This window comes from Lissotriton vulgaris, chromosome 3_1 (assembly GCF_964263255.1).
Source record: "Lissotriton vulgaris chromosome 3_1, aLisVul1.2, whole genome shotgun sequence".
NCBI lineage: Eukaryota > Metazoa > Chordata > Amphibia > Caudata > Salamandridae > Lissotriton > Lissotriton vulgaris.
Window position 1 is genome coordinate 717,683,432 of NC_141689.1, and position 24,495 is coordinate 717,707,926.

General features: G+C 45.5%; 1 protein-coding gene across 2 annotated transcripts in view; it reads left to right on the forward strand.

Annotated features, from left to right (window-relative positions):
• The window catches only part of DCP2 (decapping mRNA 2), a 295,860-nt gene that overhangs the window by 84,054 nt on the left and 187,311 nt on the right, over nucleotides 1-24,495 (forward strand). For both annotated transcript variants that reach the window (XM_086961031.1, XM_086961032.1), the window contains exons 3-4: nucleotides 4,294-4,421; nucleotides 8,920-9,018. In XM_086961031.1, coding sequence (XP_086817157.1) covers nucleotides 4,294-4,421; nucleotides 8,920-9,018 — 227 coding nt within the window. The remainder of the gene's footprint in view (nucleotides 1-4,293; nucleotides 4,422-8,919; nucleotides 9,019-24,495) is intronic.

The following is a 24,495-nucleotide window of genomic DNA, read 5'->3' on the forward strand; positions in this document are numbered from 1 at the left end:
GGAACCTATAGCCTGTCATACCTCTTCCTCACTGATGGGTTCCCCCATTTGCTCGTTTTGGACTGGTGTTACCTGTGGAAGTTCCACTGAATGCAGGTATTAAAGTTGCGGTTGAGAGTTGACAGTCAGCTGTATACATTGTTTTTTAGAACTGCCCAAAGACACATGCCTTTCCCTGGTCTGATGTTTCCACTTCTCCTGAGGAGCAACATATGTCTCCAATATACTCATTTTCCCTACGCATCCTTAGCTGCCGCGCTAATTGTGCCCCCACCTTATTGCCATGTATATAGGACATTTGCTTAAGGCGGAGGAGTGCTAGTTCTGCCCTTATATTATAGATCACATTGAGTTTCCCTTTCACCTCCGTTACTTTTCGTTGGAGGGTTAGTGTAGAGCTCATTTTATGGGCCTGTTCCAGGGTGCATAATTCTCCTTCCGACGTCTGTTGTTCCTTTGTCCTTGGTTTATTAAGTGCCGAAATTAATACCACGCATTGGCCCCTCAGCACCACCTTAAATGTGTCACAATTATTGGTAGGCGATGTGTCTTGGGAGTTCTTCAGTTGGAAAATAATTCTCTAGCGGCCTTTCCTAAATCATCCCATAGCATTCTATCTTGAACCAGGGCATGGAGAAGAACCAGTGATTGTATTTAGGTGGGAGGTTATTCCAGGGAAACGACCACTGGAGCATGGTCGGAGATGGTTATTGAGTAAATAGTTCTCTCTAGCGCCTTGGGCAAGGGCCTGGCTAAGGAACACTCTGTCTAGTCTGGAGCAAGTATGGTGGATGTGAGAGAAAAAAGTGTAATCTCTACCCTTAGGGTGCTGCTCCCTCCAGGCATCAAGTAAACCCAGGTCATGGAATGTCTGTTTTTAAGCTTTTTTTAGGTAGCAGACACATGGGCACTCTATGGGGATGGGTACTGTCAATGCCAGAGTGCCCTGTAAGTTTAAAGTCCCCGATGAGACTTATATCCCACTCCGCGGAGCCTCCCAGTAGTATTAATAGAGCTGTTCTTTATGCCACCTGATTGGTGCGTATGCTGCCGCAACGGTGCACATTTCCCCTCGGATACGACCTTTTACCAGGACCACCCTTTTTCTGTTTTATAACCTTCTGGTTGGAATTTTAGCGAGGAGTGGAATAAGAGCCCCGTACTATTATGTTTTGTAGAATCGGAGGATTGTATATCAAGGGGTCCATCTTCTGTTTTAGTCTATTACAACAATATCATAGTGCTGGTCTAGTAAGTATTTCAATACCTTATGACGTTTGTCTGGAGCATTTAAACCCCTAACGTTCCATGAAGGAGCAGTGACTACCATAGTGACAATTGTAACTCCCCCCTCCCGCCTCTGGGTCTTCCCATTCCTGAGCATATCCTCTCCTCCACTCCCCTAAGGCCCTCCCTCTTCTCACCACAGAGGTCCCTCCCCTGCGCCCAATACCAGTCTGATCAATTGTTGCCATTTTTCCAGGCCTCTGAGTGCCCCTGAGTACCTGCAAAAAGAAAAAAATAAACCCCAGAACAAAACACTTGGGGGCACTGGTCTCTTCTACTGAAGCTGCATGTAAAGATCATAGGAGGCGATTTGGACCGAGATTGCTACCATGGCTACAGTGTAGCAACTGTATGCAAGGGTCACAGCTGCAGCAGTGTTCTATGCGACGTTTGCTTTTTAAACTAGTGATTGCAAAAATTTGAAAAAGATCATACACAGAAACGGGGGAAAGATATGAATTTTTCATTTTAAAAGGTAGGGCTGTCGAAGTTACTCAACGTATCTTTATTCATGGTGGCCAGTCCCTGCTATCTCAGCCTCCAAAGATAATATTTCAAAATTATTTTGTGTTCACTATATTTAAAGTATTCGTAAACACATGAATCCCTCTTGTTTGACTGTTCCTAATGAAATCTGATGTCTTTAGTTTTCTTCAGGTTGGGCCAAGGATATCAAGTCATTGTGCATGCATCTTCAATGTAGTTCACAAAGCCTTTTTGAAAACATTCACAGTTATACTGACTGTTCTTACATGTTTGGATTAGACCTCCACCTTTTTATGTAATTTAGATTCTCAAAAATGTCAATAAGTGCTCCTTAAAACCTATGATAGTTATAGAATTTCAGTGGTCGTACTTCTCACATATTTTAAATTACTCAGGTAATCCGCCTATGAAAAAAGGCAGAAATGTGACTTTGTACTCTTTCATTTTTTTCACTTATGTTCTTTGAACATTTCTGATATTCCCTGGACATTTCCACCCTAGCTAGAAGCAGAATCTTTCTTCGGAATACGTTTACAGAGCAAAATCCACAATACATGCCTTGTAAGTGCATGTTATGATCCTAAAATTGGACCTTTTCTGATTCTCTAACTTAGGGGAAGTGGAACTTTACAACTGTAAATCTCTCGTTTTTAGTGCAGATGTTTGAGAGTAAGTACCCTACAGTATGTCTGATAATTATCTGATGTGGTATAATTGTTTTTTTTTTGTTGTAATAATAGATTTCAGTCTCAAATACATTTTTGTGCTTTTTAGGTCTTCTGAATTTTTAAGACTCTTTTTGGTAGAACTAGATTTTCAATATGAAAATTACATGTTTTAGTTTTGCTATTTGTGTATTTCTTAAAAGTAAATGTTCAGAGATTGACATCTTACGAGGACCGAACTTAGCTCATGCCATGATATTGTTCTACACAATTTCTTGTTCGTTTGTGTTACCTGGCATATTAAGGATGACAAGTTTTACGAGATGTTATATAAATTTTTTCTTAGTCACTTTTGATTTCCCCCTTTTCAACACAGCAGTTTATCTTGTGTACGAGTATACAAAGCAATTGCAGGAGAAACATTATCAAGCAAAATTGAAAACTAATAATAATGGATACAAAATTAGAAAAGTTTTAAAATGAAGTCACTTTTTGTATGCAAAAGAAATTAAAAAGAATATTAAAGATGTTTTTGATTGAAACCAAAAGAGGGAAGCAGTGATATATTTGGTGAAAAAAGCAACCACAACTTTAACTAAATTAAGTTTCAGTTAATAGAAAGAGTCCGAAAGATTTTTAGGGGAGACCATAGATATCGGGAAAACAAGAGAGCTTCTAAATAAATAGATGCTGCACCCTTCAACCTTGTGAAGGATGAGAGGATGGAATATAAACAGAAGCATGTGCCCGAAGGAATGGTTTAAAGATCTGAAAAGAAGGGTCAAACTCTCATGATTAGAGGATACCTAGGCTAAAGATGAAACCTGATTCCAAACTGATTATAACCCTGTTTAACAAAAGACTAGCTATTTCTAAAAAGACAAATGGAAACTGAGTGAGAAATCTAAAGGAGGGGGGAATCTTACTTGTCAAGAAATGTATCAGTTCTGTTATGGGAACTGAGGCAAGAATTATGTATTCTCAAATATTGTTACTACTGGCAGGATCAACGTCAGTAAGTAAACGTAACCTACATGCCCAGATAACTCTTGAAAAAACTGGAAAAACGTGACACAACAGTGACCAATTCAGTGCCTTCAATCGCCTCTGAATATAAATCCAGCCTCCTCTTTGCTGCTGAGGCTGATGAATTATTGTTATGATTTTATGTTGTCGTTAATTCGTGTGTATCCCATGAAATGCACTTTTCACTAGGTAGGCAGCTGGTGGTGGACCAAAGCGGCGCCTTGGAAGAGACTGGGCGAATTTTCAGTTTCTTTATAAAAACTTTCTTGTACTCGGACACACTGGGAGAACTTGGGGGATGGCTGAGTTTTATTAATCTTACTCACCTGACTGCGTAGTTAGGCTTGGAGAGCCTCATGGGCCTGTAAGATGATGAAAGACGTGTTTTTGTTACTCGCTGCTCTCCGGTCCCAGCTGAGAGCCCAGTAGTTGGGGCTGTATAGAGTAGTCAGTGCAGGTGTTCTGACCGTGATAGCAGGCAGCAGACACAGAGATGATTTCTTTTGTTACAGGGGTTGCACAGTGAGCCAGACCCGGGCACAGACACGGGCCAGTACGCCTGCCTTTTCTTGTGACAGAGTAAAAAGTGATTTCTTTGGAGGCTTGCAAAACACCTTCTTCCCAGCATGTGTGTAGGAAACAAGCTTCCGACAAGACTATTTTCTCTATAGGATTGTTGTGGGAATGGAGCAAGTGTGAGGGGGTAGGGGAGGGGCAATTGTTTAGAGCACTTAAACTAATGATATGTTGCTTTGATTCAACTATAATGTTGTCTCCTTCAGTTTAATGTGCATCACTATGTGTTTAAATTCCTTAACTTTTTCTTTACTCTTCAATCATTGCCCGTTTTTATTACCTAATGGAGAAGATGTACAAAGAGTTTTAGATGAATGGAAGGAGTACAAAATGGGTGTTCCAACATATGGTGCAATTATTCTTGACGAAACGCTTGAAAATGTAAGTGAAAACCTTCTACAAAAAATACACGTTATTACTTGGTAGCCCCATTTGTACTAGACCACATATTGCAGAGCTTCTGTTTTGAATGGTTACTTGAAATGTGTGTGCTTAACTGATTTCAGAATCTTTTGCAAGTTACTTCAGTTTATCCATTTTTACTCTGTTTGCTTGCTACCCTTTGCTACCACTCTTTCCCAATTGGTTGTGAATTGCTTGTGTCCACAGCCAGGCGAAAATAAGCCATTCTTGAAAAATATCCTTTCAACTTTCGATAGTTTTGGAACACACTGTGCAAGTTTCTCTCGAGGCCTGAGCTCAACATATTTTGTGATGGACCAGAATCACTGAAAGATGCTTTCATTTCTAAATAGAATTTCAGAGCTCTTGACACATCTAGCAAACTTAGAAGGATAGGGGTATGGTGAGGATCCAGAGCTTGAAATCAGATTGTGGTCTGTACGTTCAGTAGAGGAAGGCAAATGCTTCTTCCATCCAATCGGAATAAAAAAATATTAGTAACCCCTTCTATCTGTGAGAGGATATGGCAAAATAATAATCTCTATCGCTTAAAAGGAAAAGCACAAACTCATGCCATATCTGGTAAGTGGGATAATAATTAGTGGGCGTGGCAGGATGTCACACTCCGAATCCCTTTAGGACATGGTAAGACTCAAGCACAGATACCTGCAGAACCTGGCACAGACGACTGGGTAGACCTGCGATGAAACCCTGCTTTGAGCTGCCGGTTTTTAACTTGCGTGGTGTTTGTGTTCCACCCAAACACTGTTTGCCACTAGGGGTGGCAACAGACTTGTTGCTGAGTTTGTGCAACGTGACCTTATTGATTATGTTGACTGTGGGCGTCCTGGTGCTGTCCGAGCCACTTGGCAGTTGAATTAACGCTATGTATCTAGTCTGGTGTTTACACACTACCTTCTTGAGTCATGAGAAGGCCAGATATCAATGGGCTGGAATGTGTTGCCAATGTGTATTGTGGAGTCCGCCATGAATGTTGATAGAGGGGCAGACACCCCTGCTAGGGCATAAATATATCTATCATGTTCAGAAGACCGGCATGGCTATGCATTTCTGGGTTCAAACCCGAAGTACAGCAACATATTTAAAATGTCCCTTTCGATGGGGAACAACTCTTTGGACAAGCTGTAGATGCACAGCTTGAAAAAAGAAAAAAGGACACTGACGCTACTAAACCAGTGAGTGTTTTACAAACCACAATACCAAAACATCCCTTTCGGAGGTAACAAGGTAGAGGAGTTAAAAAAAGCCTCTATTCCAGAAGATAGTACTTATCAGCGCCAACCGCAACAATACCAGCAGCAGGGGCGTGGTTACTATCGTGGAGGTTACAAAAATAGTAAAGGCAGAGTGGGGAAGAGATTCACGACAATGGCAGCCACGGCTATAAGTGCATCCAGTGTGCAGCCATGACTATAAGTGCATCCAGTGCGCTGACCATATTAGGGAGATATGACGGATGGATGTGGCTGAATATGGAACCCTTCCTCGAGGTCTAACCTGAGGACAAATTGAAAGAGGAGAGGTCACTTCTCATTTAGAGGCTTGTTTCAGACATACAGATACCAACCCTCCCCTACAATCTAGCAGGTATGTCAACAGCAGTATGCCCCACAGCAATAGTATAGAGCACCACCATCTGCATTGTAATGAGAGACCAACAACTCATAGGAGACCTTCAGCTGGAGGAAAGGGCCACAAAGCGTCAAGACGTCCGTGGAAGTTCTTAGTCACCTTTCCACACCTTGAAGTACTTTCCTTCACACACTTGACCGTTTACTAGGACCAGTGGAAGACTATCTCATTGGACAAATGGGTTCAGGATATCATCCATCAATGTCACACCCTGGAATTTGTTCAAAAGCCTCCCAGGAATCGTCTGTGAAAGAGGTTCCATCAACATCTCTTACGCCGAGATCTCCCTTCTTTTTCCAAAGGGGCTATAAGAGACTACCATTTTTCCATCGAAACAAGGGTTTCTTTTCAAATTTGTTTCCTCATAAAGAAGTCGGGGGAAATGGAGGCAGTTCATGGATTTAAGACTTTTGAAGAAATTCATTAAAAAAGCAATCGTTCAGGATGCTTTCACTCCAGATCTTGCAACCACTAAACTCAGGAGATTTTATGGCTTCCCTAGATCTTCTTGATGCTTATTTTCATATCACCATTCATCACTAAACACAGAAAATATTGGAGGTTCGAGGTGGCAGGGTGCCCTTACCAATTCAAAGTTCTCCCAAGTGTATGACTGCAGTAGCAGCGTTTTCTAAGAAGAAGCGGTCGGTCATCAGGTACTCCCCTACTTAGATGACTGGCGCGTCGAGGGCCAGTTCTTTCCACTCAACGATGACTTGTATGAGACACTTCAAAGAAGTAGGACTATGGTTAAAAAGTCATAACTGATTCCAGGCAAGTTAATAACATTCCTGGGGGCAACCTGAATACAGAGAAATGCAAAGCATATACCACGAAAAAAAGGATACACCTTTTATAATACATCTGGTTTCATCCCTGTCAGAAAAAGTTCACTTCTGTCTGGATGTTAATGTCCACGCTGCGACTGATGTCTTTGTGTATTCCATTAATCCCAAACTGCCAGCTACAAATGAGACTGCTACAAGTATAATTAGACTTTCAGTGGGTTCGGGTGAAAGGGTCTTTAAGCACATAATTCAAATGAAGATAGCAATGGCATGGTGGAAGAGAGAAGACAACATTTCCCTAGGCCTATTTTTCATTCGTTCCCGCCCTCATTTTACTATGACAACCGATGCTTGATTAGAACATAGGAAGCACACTTGCAAGACCTGGAATTCCATATCAGATGGTCCCATCAGGAAACCAACAGGCACATCAACCTTTTAGATGTAAAAGCGATGTTTCTAGGATTTCAGTCTTTTCTTCCTTGAATAAAGAATTAATGAGTACTAAAGTCCATACCACCACCATGTGTTGCCTCAACATGTAAGGTGGAACAAAGTTTAAAATCCTGTTTGCACAAAGCAAGCAAGCACAGCAAATTTGGAATTGGGTCCTTCACATTTCCGGGTTGAACATGTTCCAGGGGTAAACAACAAATGTCAGATTCCCAGAGCAGAACATCAAAGGAATGCCACAAATGGGAATTGAACCAGTCACAATTTATGGGATATCTTCCACGAATGGGGTACCCTGAATCTGTATCTGTTTTCAACAGCTCAGAGCAAAAAAATGTGATTGTTCGTAAGCTGGTTCCCACAGAAGCACTCTTGGTGGGTGTGGGGGGACACATTCCAAATATTTTGGACAGGAATATTTGCCTATGCTTTCCCTCCGTTTTGTTTGGTTCCCAGAATCCTGTGCAAAATGAAACCGGAACCGTGGCGTCTGATTCTAATAGCTCTGGCATGGCCAAGAAATTATTGATTCACAGAGCTTCTTCTCCTATCCGAACACATTCAGTTAAGACCATCACCATCTCTCTTAACAATGAACAAGAGACAAGTGGTACATCCAATGATAAGGTCACCCAATTTATCAGTATGACTCCTCACAACAATGAGTTTGCCTCCCTGAATATTGATAAAGCGTGTACAGAGATTTAAAACAAGCCAGAGCAATCTCTACAAACAAATGCTATAAATGTAAAATTGACAACATTTTGTAATTTGTGTTCATGTAACAACCTACTTTCTTTTCAATCTACTCTAGAGCAAATCCTACCTTATTTACTACATCTAGCACAACCAAGTTAGGCACATATTTCCATTAAAGTCTGTTGGGCAGCATTATGAAGGTTCCTTAGAGGGAGAAATATTGACTCCCTTTGGTCTAACAGACTTATAAAGTAGTTGTGAAAGGTCTCTTCAGGGTTTTTTTCTCCGAATAAGAAACCAGCCAACAAGTGGCAGTTGAACCCTGTTTTATCTCAATTGATCAAAAGCCCGTTCAATGCTGTATTGAAATAGCTGACATGGATAATGGCTCTTTTGCTAGCTCTTACTTCAGCCCCAATAATATGTGAAATTCAAGCCTTTTCAATCAAGGATTCTTATTTACAATTCAAAGACAACTGAGGAATATGGAGGACCAATTCTCGCTTTATTCTCCTTGGCTGAGTTTTGGTTCTAACAAAACTGTGTGAATTGATTAGCAATGTCAATTGATTTTTAGTATTGCTCTCAAAGCTTCTCTTTGTACTACTTGTGGTTATTACTGTGGGACTCTTTCTATGAGGAGGGAAATATTCAAATATGTGAATCTATGGATGATATTAAATACTGGAGAACCATGGTGTACAGGGAAGTATCATGTTTTTTATCTATCGCTTTAGTGACATTCTTGCTTCATGTAAAGTGCTTTTTTTTACTCATGTGGATAAGTCCACGATACAAAAATACACCCAATTTAAAAAAAAGTTTACAATCTTTCTAACAAAATTAGATTGATTTTGATTTTTAATAACTTTCTTTATTGACAGGTACTCTTGGTTCAAGGATATCTAGCAAAATCTGGCTGGGGGTTCCCTAAAGGAAAAGTGAATAAAGAGGAAGCTCCAAATGATTGTGCTGCACGAGAAGTAAGGCAAACCACTTTTCCCCCATTATTTCTAAAGACAGTAACACAAGCAATTATTGGCAGTGATTCAACATATTTGACGCATGCTGAGGTACAGAGAAATGCACTTACCTGTGAATTGGCGTGTTGCCTGGCTTCCAATCGTATTCAAGAAACAAGCAGAACTCAAGCAGGACTCGAGCAAAAAAAACATCCATGATGGAGGCAGGAGTTCTTTCATGCCTGAAACTGCCTTTTGTGCAAACATGCAAATCTACAATTCTCTCACATGCACTCACAGTAAAGTTAAGTAAAGTAAAGGGGAAGCTCTGTAGCCACTACACAGAACAAGTTTTGCTATGGATGATGTTGTGTATTTAATGAATGGAAAGCATATCCTTTTGTGCCTAGTGATTTTGTTTCTCACTGAGGCATTTACTTTTTTTACTCCTAATTTGTGTCACACATCTTACTTCTTTTTTAGAAACAATAGGAGGGAGACCCTACCGTGCTTAGTCTATCTCTCCTTACCTGCCCAAGGGACTCTCTCCACTGGGATTTCAAGTGATTTACTTCATCGTAGAGTCGTCGTCCAGATACCCAGTATCTGAATAGTCTCAACCTTGGTAGCCAAGGGAGCTCTTTGGTTATTGGTTGGGAGACCCAATTTAAAGTAGTCTAGTATATCCTGAGGGTTAATTTTATTTTCAAAGGACATCCTGACTTAGTTAAAAAAACAATGGGTATGCACTAAAGAAAATAGGGCCATATGTCCCAATTAGCGATTTTTAAGAAATCGCTATTTCAGAATCGCTAATTGGTATGTATCAAGAAAATCACCATTTTTTAGCGATTTCTTGATATTCCCTAATTGCGAATTCGCAAATTGCGAATTCGCAAATTGCGAATTCGCAAATACTTTCCCATTCATTTCTATGGGCCCCCTGGCCCATAGGAAGGAATGGGAATTTATTCTCAATTTGCGATTCGCAATTTGCTATTCGCAAATTGAGAATAATTTCAAGAGTGCAGGGGTGTCCAAAGGACACCCTGTTGCACCCCTGAAATAAGTATGGGTGCACATGTGGTGCACATACATGCCCAACGGGCATGTATGTGCGTCACATGGCACTTTGAAAAATGCAAAAATTGGCATTTTTCTAGAGATTCGCAAATTACCACCAACTTGAAGTTGGTGGTAATTTGCGATTCCTTAGGGACAATTAGCAAAATTTTTTAGATTCATACATTGTATTTAAAGAATCGCAAAATTTGCGATTCCTTAAATGCAATTGCAAAATAAGGAATCGCAAATTTTGTGTTTCCTTATTTTGCACCGGATTTTCATTCATACATCCCATTTAGCAAATTTGCATTCGCAAAGGCCGAAATTCTGCGAATTTTGGCCTTTGCGAATGCAAATTTGTATGATACATATGGCCCTTTGTAACCTCTGTATCCCTAGGTCAACATGTTTAACCAGAACGCCAATACCATACAGACTAGGTGGTTTTTGTCAGCACCTCAGAAGGATCCCGTTAGTATCCTATTTGTGTGCATTACGTTGTAAAACATCCATTCACTGTACTCGTATTTGCCATACATACCGTCCTCTTCAAGGTCAGGGGAAGGAGGAACAAAATAAGTTCATGGCCGGGAAGAAACCTTTGATGAAAGTTTGACTAAAAGGTCCATTTACCTCCTGACCCTCATGAACATCTAAATAGGATGCTACTAAAGAAATGCAAACATAGAGACCAAATGGGTCAGTATGTATCAGTATGGGGACTCAGCCCACTTTAGCCACTGACTAACTTCACTGTTCTTTTCTTTCACTAAGGAGCACATCTGCACACAAAGTAGTTCCCTTCTGTGCCAAGGATATAATGGTGATGTCTGCTTTTTAAGACAAAAAAATAAATCATTTTAGCCAATCTTTTTGTGGGAGAGCTATTTATTGCAATAAAGTTTAGCAAAACCCAAGGCAAACCAAATCAAGCATTTACACAGCCAAAAGGCTGGCAGTTAATGCCTTTTGACTTTGCTAATGCTCACGTATTTAGTTGGTTTCAGGTTTGCAGCCAGTATGTAACTGTGTGGATCCTCCTGGAAACCTGTTTCTCCAGTATTGGGGGTGTCTTTCTTAGATTCACTTGCTTGAATATATTCCCCGTCGTCGAAGTGGGAGTTCCACTGTACATAAAATAGCAGTAATATATGCATATATAGATGAAAAAATTACATAATCATACATATATACATATAGAGCAATTAGATATAAAGATATCATAAAGTTAAGAAAGTAGCATAGAACAGAATAGGCCCATAGCAGCCTAAGGGAGAATTCACTTTAGTAACATATAAGTGTCATTTTAATGGTCCACATTCCAGCCAATCAGGCTGCAGCACCCTCTAGAACCTTCTCCTCAGAAGCTCAAGTCCTCAGATTTTCTACCGCACGTCGTGTGAAGGGAGTCTCCCTGAGCTCTGCTCAGTTTTTCTACTTTCATAGCTCATTTCTACAAATGTCTTCCTCAAGGAAATCTTTATTTAGACAATGTTCGTCCTGTGGCAAACTGAGACTGTTTCATGAAGATCCACACAGTAAATGCATTTACTGTCTCTACCCGGACCATGAAGTCAAGAACTGTAAGTACTGCCGTACTTTTTCTGCTAAAACTTTAAGAGACAGAGAGGCTCGTTTCCTTCTGTGGCTACAGAGGTTGAAGACATCGGAGTCAGTGGTCTCGGAGGTTGAGAGTGTCTCTTCATTTCATTCCAAGGCCTCTCAGAAGCGTGGGTCAGAGACGGAGATGCCCTCTCCATTCCTCAAGAAAAGTAGACTTGCTGAAGTCTCTAAGAATGTCTCCCCACAGAACTTGCCTCCAACGCCTACGGGACATGGTTCTCTGGCATCACAGTCCAAAGCCGTGCCATCATCTTCAAAAACGGGCACTGGCTCGTCGACGACTAAATCAGATGATGCTGTCTCTACGTCGACGACAACATGTTCAATGTCTTCAAGGACTACGTCGACGACGTCCACCTCGTCGACGACGACCCATGAGGTGAGACCCATTACTTCTATCATTAAGATCTCGTCGACGACTGCCAAGACCTCATCGTCGACACAAAAGCTTCCGTCGTCGCGTTCATCATCGCCGATGCGTCCATCTTCGTCGACGGGACCCAGCCCGTCGACGGGAACCTCTTCATCGACGGTGACAACGCCGTCGACGGTTGCATCCTCGTCGACGGTCCCACCTTTGTCAACAAGTAAAATTCCGACGGTGACATGTGCGTCGAATCTACCCTCTTCGTCAACGGCGTTGTCGACGGCGAAAAAACCTTCGTCGACGAAGAATAAAGGGAAGTCACATCCGTCAATGGCTACGGATTCTTAATCAGCAGACCCAGCGCTGACAATTCAGCCTCCTGAATCTTCTGCCGCTTCGTTGACGAGCTCGTCAACTTCACACCATCCACTGGCCACAGCCACCACCTTCACAGTGGTCACTGCTTCAATGGTTAAAAGACGGGTACCTCTTCTGCATTTAAGTCCTGTAAAGAGTGGCTCTGCTCTTTCTGAACAATTGTTTCAGTCCGCGGAGGAGGACTCTAATGATGGCTCATATGTCGATGATGTTTTTCGACCTGCGTCTAGCCCCTCTGAACTTAACATCAAGTGCCAGGACTATGACGAGGAGAGGAAGAGGAAACCGAAGATGGGGCAGATCTTTTCCCCATAGAGCACTCTGAAACACCCATAACGGAACAGATGACACAAATACCACTGTCTTTAGTGTCTAATTTGCAGCACATGCTGGATGATTATAATAACAGGTTTCCGCCATCTAGGCCTGCTTCTCCAGCTCCGCAACCTCCTCGACAAACACACGTTTCTATACCTACAGTGACACACAGATCACCAGTACGCCTTCAGAAGGATACAGGGGAACATCCTTTACGGCGCGGATGTTACCCCGCGCTACCATTACGATGCGTCTCTTAGAACGCAAGTCGTAACCACGACTTGCTCTGGAGGGCGCTCAAGGACAAAGAATAGTTAATTTACTATTCCAACACCTTCCCTACTATCCACAGGGACTGATGTTGGAATAGTAAATTAAACTATTCCTAAGTCCGCACCCTACAGCGCAAGTCGTGGTAACGACTTGCGTTGTAAAACACGTGTTGTAACGGTTCGCGTGGTAATAGCCCGCGTCGTTCCGTCATACATCCGCAGGATACTGATAATCAGGAACAGGACCCTCAAAACACAGATCAAGATGACGACGACAACGTCCTCACTGATTGGGATGACTACAGAGTTCAAAGACCTTCTACTCCACCAACATCGCCAAGAGCTTCGCCTCCAGTGGACATTGGCAGCTTTCACAACTTGATGGTACGTGCTGCCAAAAGGTTAAACCTGACTTTAGAGGTCCAGCAGACAGACTGTTTTTTATATGATTTCTAGGATCTTCCTCAGAGGCAAGCCCACACCATCCCGATCATCGATCACATTTGGGAGGAAGGTCTCAAATTAATGGAGCGGCCTAATTCGATCCCGGCCGTTTTACCTAGACTTGATAAAAAGTATAAAGCGCCTGCAAATTCTCCAGCATACCTCGTTTCTCAGCCGAAGGCGGATTCCGTCATCACATTGGCGGCTCAGAAAAGGTCTCGCAATCCTGCCACACCTCTCATATCTCCCCCTGATCAAGAAGGACGCAAATTGGATTCCATCGGGAAAAAGTTTACCACTATGGCGGCCACAACAGTTAGGGCGGCTAATTCCCTAGCAATTCTTGGACGGTATGACCGCCAGATGTGGTCCGAAATTGCAGCATTAATGCCACAATTTCCGGATGCCATCCGCACGGAAGCGCAAGCCATTGTACAGGAGGGAGAGAAGATCTCTTCAGATTGTGCCATCGACATCTCATCTACGGGATTCAGGCAATTGGTTGGGGCCGCTGTGTTGCGACGCCAAGGCTGGCTAAAGTCAACTGCATTTCGTCCAGAGGTTCAAGCACGAGTGCTTGATCTACCCTATGATGGCAATTCGCTCTTCGGCAAACATGTTGATGATGCTCTCGAATCCATTAAAAAGGATACGGATACGGCCCGGGCTTTAGCAACCCTCCAATATAGGAAACTGCCGTTTCGAGGAGCACGTGGTAGGGGCGGCAGCTCTTCCACTTTTCGTGGCTCCAACCAATTTCGTTCCTATAACGACAAAAGACAACAAAATAACTACCAGTTTCAAAATCGCCAGACCAATTCAAAACCATACCAGAGAAAAACCACGTTCAGAGGTGGTTCCAATGCTAAGAAACAGTGACAACCCCATCGTAAAGTACACACCGGCTGTGAAAATTGGAGGTCGGATCTCCAAGTCCATCTTAAATTGGTCAAACATCACCTCTGATCATTGGATCCTGGATGTGATCTCAAAGGGACATACTCTAGAATTTATAAAATTTCCTCCCAACCGCCCACCTACTGGTCCGCCCCCTCCTCATTACAGAGAACTATTGGCTCAAGTCAAGTTGATGATCAAAAAAGGGGCTGTCAAAGTGGTACCGCAGGGGCAGCAGGGCAAGGGCTTTTACTCCCGCTTCTTTTTAATCAAGAAAAAGTCAGGAGAGTGGCGCCCTATTTTGGACTGGCAGGCCCTGACCAAATTCATCACAGCAAAAAACATTTCAAATGTTAACACTACTTCAAATTTTAAATTACCTCAATCCCGGAGAATTCTTCTCCACTATTGACCTCCAGGATGCATATTTTCATGTGCCGATTCACCACAAACACAGAAGATATCTTCGATTCACAGTCGGACACCTGCACTTCCAGTTCAAAGTCCTGCCATTCGGCCTTCGCTCAGCACCGAGGGTCTTTACAAAGATCATGGCTCCGGTAGCTGCTTTTCTGCGCCTGCAAGGCATCCAATTTTACCCTTACCTAGACGACTGTCTTATAAAGGCTCCGTCATACCAGGTGGCGAATCAGCACACTCCGTTCTGCATCTCGCTTTTTCGCACCTTGGGCCTTTCAGTCAATCGCCAAAAGTCACACTTTTGCCCATCACAGCAGCGAGATTTTCTAGGAGCCTTGCTAGATTCTCAACTGGCAAAGGTGTTTGTCTCCCAGGAACGACAGGACCGCATACTCAAGATGGTACTTTCCCTCCAGTCAAAACAGTACGTTTCTGTCCGTATGTTAAAATCATTCCTGGACATGGCTTCCTCTTGCATACATCTGATTCCACATTGCAGACTACATATGAGAGTCGTACAAGAGGAACTAGACAAGCAGTGGAAACAAATCTCGGGGTCGTTCAACGACAAGATTCACCTCACGCCCCGCATTCAATCTGCATTGGAGTGGTGGGCTCACCCTCCAAACATCTCCATGGGACGACCTTTTCAAGAGACAACTCCGACACTGACGCTCACGACAGACGCGTCATTGGAGGGTTGGGGAGCACACCTCGAAGGAATGTCCGTCAAAGGAAAGTGGACTGCGCTCCAGCACACGTGGCACATAAATCGCCTAGAACTTCTGGCAATTTTCCTTGGCCTAAAGTCTTTCAAAGGGTAGTGCAGGGCCAATCACTGCTGGTGTGGACAGACAACACTACCAGCATGCACTACCTCAACAAACAGGGCGGCCCGAGGTCTCTTCTGCTCTCCAGACAAGCACAAGAAATATGGCACTGGGCGATTCACCATCAAGTCCATCTCTCAGCGATCCACTGTGATGATTCTGCCTGTCAGGACCTGAAAAGTGCATTTCAACAGCTTCCATCAGCTAGGCACACTGGGTGAAGCATCTATTGTGATGTGTAATGTGATAAACGGTTCCATGCGTGCCTACCCATCCTGACTGCGGCTGCATGTGAATGCAGGTATTGTGGCATCTCTACATCCACTGACCTTGCCAGAATCTGAACTGACCCACACCTGCGTGCCAGATGCTGAACAGTATCACGCTTCAGAACAAAAATGGCACACTCTCAGATTTTGGCACACCTTCCTGGCTGTGCAAGAGATGCTATACAATATTTATTATTGTTATTAATTCTGCATGATATCTTTCAGCACCCCCTATGAGGCAATGCCTCAAAGTGTATATATATAATTTTTTTAAATAATGAATATAATTGTAAGGCCACGTATACTGCTAATAATAACAACAATGCAAGGAACAATGGATCCTCGTTGAGCCCTTTCTGCGCCTGATTCAGGCATTCATTGCTTCCATGCTTGATAGACGTCACGTGTCGAGCGGTATTTGAAACCCGTGGCAAAATGCACTGCAGGTGACGTGACCAACAGGGCTTTTAGAACCTTCGTCAATGACAGCCTGATTTAGAGAGTTGGCGGGCGGACGGGAAATCACAGGTATTCCTTAATTATACCTCTACCATTCAAAAGCCTACTTTAAGATTCAAAGTCATTTCTGCATCCACTCGCAGGCGTGTAATTTAGTGCTAATTCTTTCACACACATGCACACACACACGCACGCATACATTCACAGCAAGATTTTTCTGTGTTTTAAACGCTCGCTGCTGACATCTGCAATTATTTAATGAAGGTCATCAGGTCACATCCTGGCAGGACCAACTCACACTTCCAGCTTCTAAGGTGGATGAATTGAGTACCGTTTCATTGGGTAATAGTAGTTCCTTTTAGTTGTGTTGTGAGTGCGTCTGCTGGCCAAAATAGACAGGCACGTTAACGCATCCATGCGACACATAGTCAGTGGTTTAACGGCTCCTGCCGAGGGGGATAAATATATCACTTTGTGTGCAGACTAATTACTGAGGTTCATGCGCATAAGCAAAAACGGAGGCCTGCGGTCGGCCATTTCTCATGACCTTCTCTGCCTCTCTCGTCATCCCGTCACTGTAAATTGCCTGGAATGCGGCTCGCATAAAGCCTCCATTTACCTGGGAACTGATTCTGAGGAGCACGCTGCCCCCAGCAGAAAATCAATAACAAATAGCATTTAAGGAGTGTCTTTGACTCGGAGTGTGTGCCAAACTGTGTGTCTCAGAATTATTATCTGTAGTTTAGTATCTAAAATGGTATTTTCATAGTAACTGTGCCTAGAAAGATGTTTCGATTACTTGAAATCGACTTTGTTATAAAGTGAAACATACACGCACACACACGCACACATACATTCACAGCAAGATTTTTCTGTGTTTTAAACGCTCGCTGCTGACATCTGCAGTTATGTAACGAAGGTCATCAGTTCACATCCTGGCAGGACCAACTCACACTTCCAGCTTCTAAGGTGGATGAATTGAGTACAGTTACATTGGGTAATAGTAGTTACTTTTAATTTTGTTGTGAGTGTGCCTGCTGGCCAAAATAGACAGGCATGTTCACGTATGCATGCAATAGTCAGTGAGGTCAGTTGTGCGTCTGGAAAAACGGTCCTTCATCAATAGGTGGGTAAAGGTACTGGTCTCAGGAGAACTGACGTTCTGATACTTTAATTGTTGTAGAGCACAGGCAGCTGTGGGCCAGTGGCTCTGACGTAGCCTTCCCACCCTATCCGCTGTCCTAAATGGGATCCCATGACCGTTTTTGGCTGTCAGAACAACAGTGTAAGATAAGTCAGTGAGTTAAGCGCTCGCCCCTGACATCTTTTGTTAGTGGCGGGTCAAGAGTTCATATTTCTGGAAGGATTAGTCAGACTTCCATCCTTCTGATAGCTTTTAGTGACACGCCTTAGAAAGGCCAGGACTGCCGTATGACTGAATGCACACAGAGCAAACTCTCACCTTCATTTCAAGTTATTTACTGTGATTGGGTTTCTGGAAACTTTCAAAATATGATTGCAAAACCAGCTTTGATTCAACCAGTCTCTTTGCTTTTGTGACTTTAGCAGTAAAGGCCTGCCGATCACTGTGCCACTGAGTGATATTGGTGCTTTGCAGGAGTCTTTCATAGTGAGCATTGTTGGGTTACTAAGCGTTTTGCTCAGCATTGTTTTGTGATACCTTTTTTTTTATTGAGAGTCCAGACCTTATCGTTATGTGGTCCTTTTCGAAAGCCCCTACTTTCTGGCCACTTAGATCTTATCTCAGCTTGAAACTCTGATATGAATTCTCGAATCTACTCCATATGCTGCACTAACTTTGCTGGTGAAATAAAAGGTCCAGTGACGGGGCGGGTGACGGGGTGTCAAGGGATGGGTCGTGCTGTGGGGATAAAAACAAGCATTGAAAATGCAATAGGTCTCGCCTTTGACTACGTTAAAGCCATTTGCTTTTCTAATGGTATTGTATACCAAAGCAAATGGCTTTAACCTAATAAAAGGCGAGACCTACTGCCTTTTTAATGCTTGTTAAACAATGTCGCCAGAGTTTCTGTCTGTGGGTTGTCGATGTTTCGACCCCTGGGTGCAGGAATGGTCGGTTTCCTTACGGTGGGGTCTTCATCAGGACTGAACTGTGAAGAGCACCTATGAACAATGAGAAGACCGTGTGAGGAAGAGGTAATGGACCATGTATGCTACTATCATTTCAGGTGATGAGTACCTCCGTCAGATTATTAGTGAAGGTGGGCTTGGCAAATGCTCCTAAGGGAAACAGAGGGGAACAATCATAAGTATGCTGATTGAATCAGCTTGTCTCCTTATGTGGGAACAGGAGACGGGTACTTACTCAACCGTGTGTTTGCACATGCAGCGCTGTGTCAGTAGCTTGCAGTGTACTGAGAACCAATCCTACTATATCTGTCAAGGGAAATTAAAAAGCGGCTCAAGAAAAAGGATCACCCATGTTCGAGGCATGAGGGCTGCTGAATTCATATCTGTGCATAGATCGCCGCCTAGTGTTGGGTCCGGATGATTGCACATTGTTGTCCTGGAAGAGTCTTCGAAGTATCACGAGATAGGTGGCTCCTCCCCTGGACTACAGTGCGCATGGGCATCCGCTCCATCCCCAGATTGTTTTTTTCCGCCATTGGGTTCGGATGTCTAATCTCTTACTCCAGTTATTTACTTGTACTTTTCTGTTCCTACGGCCAAAAGGCCTTTCTTAGCGTCGGTATTGTTTCGTTCGGTGCCTGGCCCTTTCGGTTCTTCGATCGGCGTCGAATAAAGACTCTCGACGACTCAGGCCCAGACTACATCGACGATGGAACGGACCCTTTTTAAGCGGTGTCCTGTGTGTAATTCCAAATATTCGAACTTAGATGTGCACCCAGTGTGCAACACCTGCTTGTCCCCCGACCACGACGAGTCGAAATGTTTCGCCTGCTCAAAGTTCCGATCTAAGAAGACTATCAAACTTCAGCGCGCGGCGAGGCAGTCGGCCCAACAGTCGGCTCCGGCACCTGCAAACATCTTCGATGCCGGGGACGAGGAACTCTTCCAAGATGAGGAAGAGGCGGAAGATGACGTTCCCGAAGAAACGTCGGAACCGGCGTCAGAACATGACTCAACTTTCGAAATGGACGAGCCAGACGAGGAGTTCGGCCACGACCAGGATGTCGTCGAGGTAGGGAACGACGAACAGGCCCTTGCGGCCGTTGATGACGACTCCAGTGGTGAACCGAGTCCGCCCACTGCTCCGGGGCCTATCATTGACATTCAGCCCGCTCCGGCTCCGGTCGAGGCATCGCCGAAAGGCGTTAGCCAAGATCTGTCCTTTCGGTCTACAGCCCCGCGTCATAGCCAGGCTAAGACCCTTTCAAAGGAGCCATCGGTCGATTCCGTGAAATCGAAACCGAAACAGTCGAAAGAGAAATCGAAACCGAAACTGCTCAAGATGGTGGTCGGTTCGGCGTCGACGCCCGCCTCGAAGGCCGTGGTCGATCCTTCGACGCCGAAGATACCCGTCGGCGCCGACACTGGGATTCCGAAGCAGGGCCCTCACACCAAGACAGTCGCCTCGAAGGCCTCGGCGCCGGTGCCTGCGACCACTACCAAACATGGCGAAAAGGGCAAGGAACTTCCTGTCGGGAAAGGTCTGCAGCCACCCCTCTCGGGACTGAAGCATGGGCTGGCGAAGAGGGTCGAAGCCGCGGCAAAGGTCGCCCCGAAATTATCGTTGACGCCGAAAGTCGGAGGCGCACCGTGCACTGAGGTCGATTCGACGCGCTCAAGCGAGCGGCCTACTCAGGCGTCGAAGAAACACGAAGCCGGTACTTCCGCTTCGAAGCAGGCTGGATCGACGCCACTAAAGTTTGGCCTTCCACCCACTGCACGTCCAAAGTCTCAGGAGGCTTCCACGGTGGCGAAGGTGTCCTCACATGCACAGGTCGTCTATCATGAGCCTTCTTACGACAACCAAACAAAGCTGTTCATTGACTGAGTCGGGCAGGCTTACCGTCCACAAGCGGAAGATCGCGCCTGAACACCCTTTGGAGGGTTACAAAATTCCACTTAAAAAGATGGTCTCCACCACCTCTCCGGTTCTTGTTGAACATTTTCAGGACTACTCACACCATGCTGTTCATTCTCCTACACAAAGTGAGGTGGACTTAACTGCAGACTACAGCCAAATGGGCTTCACTTACAATACAGACACTGGTCAAGATGTCTCCAATCAGTGGTCAGGGGCAGCGGATCAAGGCGATGACCCTGATGACCCCCAGGTCACCCCGGACTCTCAGTCCTATAATGTCAAACAATCTTCGACTGAGGACACCGCAGCGTTCAATGCATTAATAGAGCGCGCTGCACTCAATCATGACGTCGAAATGCATGCTGAGCCAGTGAATGAGGACTTCTTATTCGACACCTTCTCCACTTCTGAACGCTCCACCAAGACACTGCCCATGCTTAAGGGGGTCCTCAAACATGCCACAGCCATTTTCAAAGAGCCCACAAAAGCCAGGGTTATCAATCCACGGATCGACAAGAAATACAGGCCTGCTCCAGTGGACTCCACCTACATCAAAGGACAGCTCCCCTTGGACTCCCTTGTGGTGGCTAACGCGCGCAAAAGGGCTAACTCTCAATCAACGGGAGACGCTCCCCCTCCGGACAAAGAGTCCAAAATCTTTGAGGCATCGGGGAAGCGGGTGGCGGCGCAGGCCGCTAACACTTGGAGAATAGCCAATACACAGGCCCTGTTGGCTAGGTACGACAGGGCGCACTACGACACCCTGGAGCAATTAATGCAGCACATGCCTGATATGTACAGAGAGGCTGCGGAAATGGTTATACAAGAGGGTAAACTGATCTCCAATGCGTCCATCAAGTGCGCACTGGACGCAGCGGACACTGCAGCGAGAACAATCAATACTAGCGTGATGCTGCGATGCCACGCATGGCTGCGCATGTCTGGGTTTAAACCCGAGATCCAAACTACACCACTTAATCAGCCGGTTAATCCGGACTTCCTGTTTGGACCCGATGTGGACACCACACTCGAGAAAATGAAAAAAGACACTGAGACGGCAAAAGTCCATGGGGGCTCTCCAGTCACAGCAGTTTCGGAGCGGTTCCCTTCGTCGCTCCGGTAACAGGGGAGCAACAAGAGGGCAGGCTCTACAGCACTCCCAGTATACCAAAGCCAACACGCAATCTGCATACACTAAAAACACCAGAGGTGGTTACCGTGGGAACAGCGCCAAAGGGAGAGGCCGCGGCAATAACAACGCCAGGTCCTCCACTCCCAACAAACAGTGACTCCTTGTCACTGCCCCCGACCATCTAACACCTGTCGGGGGGAGACTCCAGCAGTTCCTGTCACTCTGGGAAAACATCACAACAGACAGGTGGGTGAGACAACTTATCCGTTACGGCTATTGTCTAGAATTAACCTCCAACCCCCCCCCCCCCCCGCGCCCCCAACATACCCCCAAGAAGCCGTCCTATGTCCACAGAACACTCGCACTTATTGCAGCAAGAAGTTCTCTCCATGCTGCAAAAAGGGGCCATAGAACTGGTGCCTGCCAAAGAAAGGGGTGCGAGGTGTACTCCCTGTACTTCTTAATTCCAAAAAAGTACGGGTCCCTAAGGCCCATTCTAGACCTCAGACCCCTCAACCAATACATCCTCTCGGAGTACTTTCACATGCTAACTTTACAACAAGTCCTGCCGCTGCTCCGTCAGGGTGACTTCCTAGCCACCCTGGACCTCAAGGATGCGTATTTCCACATTCCCATTCACCCAAGCCACAAAAAGTATCTCAGGTTCACAGTCAACAGTCAGCATTACCAGTTCAAAGTCCTGCCATTCGGGGTCACTACCGCTCCCAGGGTTTTCACCAAGTGCTTAGCGGCTGTGGCAGCGCACTTGCGCAGGGAAGGTGTTCACGTGTATCCCTACCTGGACGGCTGGCTCGTCCAGGCAAGGTCTGCCGTACAGTGCGGCCACGATATGTCGCGGACCATTCACCTCCTTCACAGTCTAGGGTTCTCTCTCAACTACGCAAAATCTCACCTGCAGCCGGCCCAGGTCCAGCAGTACCTGGGGGCGTCAATAAACACCCAGTCGGCCACGGCGCAGCCAGGGTCAACGGCATGCAGACGCTCATCCGGAGGTTTCAACCTCAGCACTCCCTCCCGGCACAGGTTTTCATGCAACTGATCGGCATGATGGCATCCTGCATATTTATAGTCCCGCACGCGAGGCTGCACATGCGACCCCTGCAGGAATGCTTAGCCCGTCAGTGGAACCAGGCTCATGGGCATCTAAAAGACCTAGTGTTGGTGACCAGTCGTGCTTACAACTCTCTGCATTGGTGGAACCCACGAAACCTTTGCAGGGGACGACCGTTCCAGGAGCCTGTACCACAGATAGTACTGACGACGGACGCATCTCTCCAGGGTTGGGGGGCACATGTCCTCCACTACACGGTGCAGGGACTATGGACTGCGCAACAGCAGAGGATGCATATCAATGTGTTGGAACTCATGGCGATCTTCATGGCACTGAAGGCATTCAAGTTGCACCTGTGCAACAAGGTCGTGTTAGTCCGGACGGACAACATGACCGGCATGTATTACATCCAGAAACAGGGAGGCACGCACTCCCTGCAGCTGTCTCACTTAGCCCAGAGCATGTGGAAGTGGGCCATTCAGAGGAACATCTTCCTCATGGCGGAGCATCTCCCGGGTGTCGACAACCAGATGGCGGACCTGCTCAGCAGGCACAGTCATCAGATGCACGAGTGGGAGATCCACCCGTCGGTTCTCCGTCCGTACTTCCAGCAGTGGGGTCATCCGGACATCGACCTGTTCGCCACAAGCGAGAACGCAAAATGCCCAAACTTCGCCGCCAGGTTCCCACACCCGCAGTCTCAGGGCAATGCGATATGGATGAACTGGTCAGGCAGATTTGCGTACGCTTTTCCGCCAGCCCCCCTCATACCTCTGGTGGCGCGCAAACTGCGACAGCACTCCATGACACTTATCCTGGTTGCTCCAACGTGGGCACGGCAGGCTTGGTACACCACATTCCTGGAACTTTCAGTGGTGCCTCACCAGCGACTGCACCTCACTCCCAGCCTCCTCACGCAGAGCCATGGCGACATTCAGCACCCAGATCCACAACAGCTGAACCTTGCGATTTGGCTCCTGAGGTCATAGAGTTTGGATACCTGAACTTGCCTCCTGAGTGTATGGACATCATCAAGGAGGCGAGGCGACCAACTACCAGGGCCTGCTATGCGGCCAAATGAAAGCGGTTTGCTATTTACTGCTCCAACAATAACATTAACCCGTTGGACGCATCTACGCACAACATCATATGTTACTTGTTGCATCTGTACCAATGCAACCTGGCGTACAGTTCTATCAGGATCCATCTCGCGGCCATAGCCGCTTACCTTCAAAACAGGCAACACCTTTCCGTTTTTAGGGTACCTGCCATTAAAGCCTTCTTGGAAGACCTTAAAAGAGTGATCCCTCCCAGACACCCCCCTTCACCAGTCTGGAACTTAAATATCGTTCTCACCAGCCTCATGGGGCCACCCTTTGAGCCACTCCATTCCTGTGACATACAGTTCCTCACCTGGAAGGTGGCCTTCCTCATAGCTATTACATCCCTGCGGAGGGTCAGTGAGCTGCAAGCCCTCACAATTCAGGAACCCTACCTGCAAATCCATGCAAATAGAGTGGTGCTTCGCACCAACCCTAAATTCATGCCGAAAGTGGTTTCGCAGTTCCACATCAACCAAAATATTGTACTGCCCGTTTTCTTTCCTAACCCAGATTCGGTGGCAGACAGAGCACTGCACACCTTAGATGTCAAGAGAGCTCTCCTGTATTACATCGACAGGACAAAAGACTTTCGGAAAACCAAACAGCTATTCGTTGCATTCTCTCCACAACATATAGGCAACCCTATCTCCAAATCACGTATAGCCAGGTGGATTGTTAAATGTATCCAGATATGTTATCAGAAAGCTAAACGCACACTAACAGTCCCCCCTAGAGCGCATTCCACACGCAAATTGGGGGCCTCCATGGCTTTCTTGGGTAATATTCCTCTAGAGGACATATGTAGAGCAGCCACAT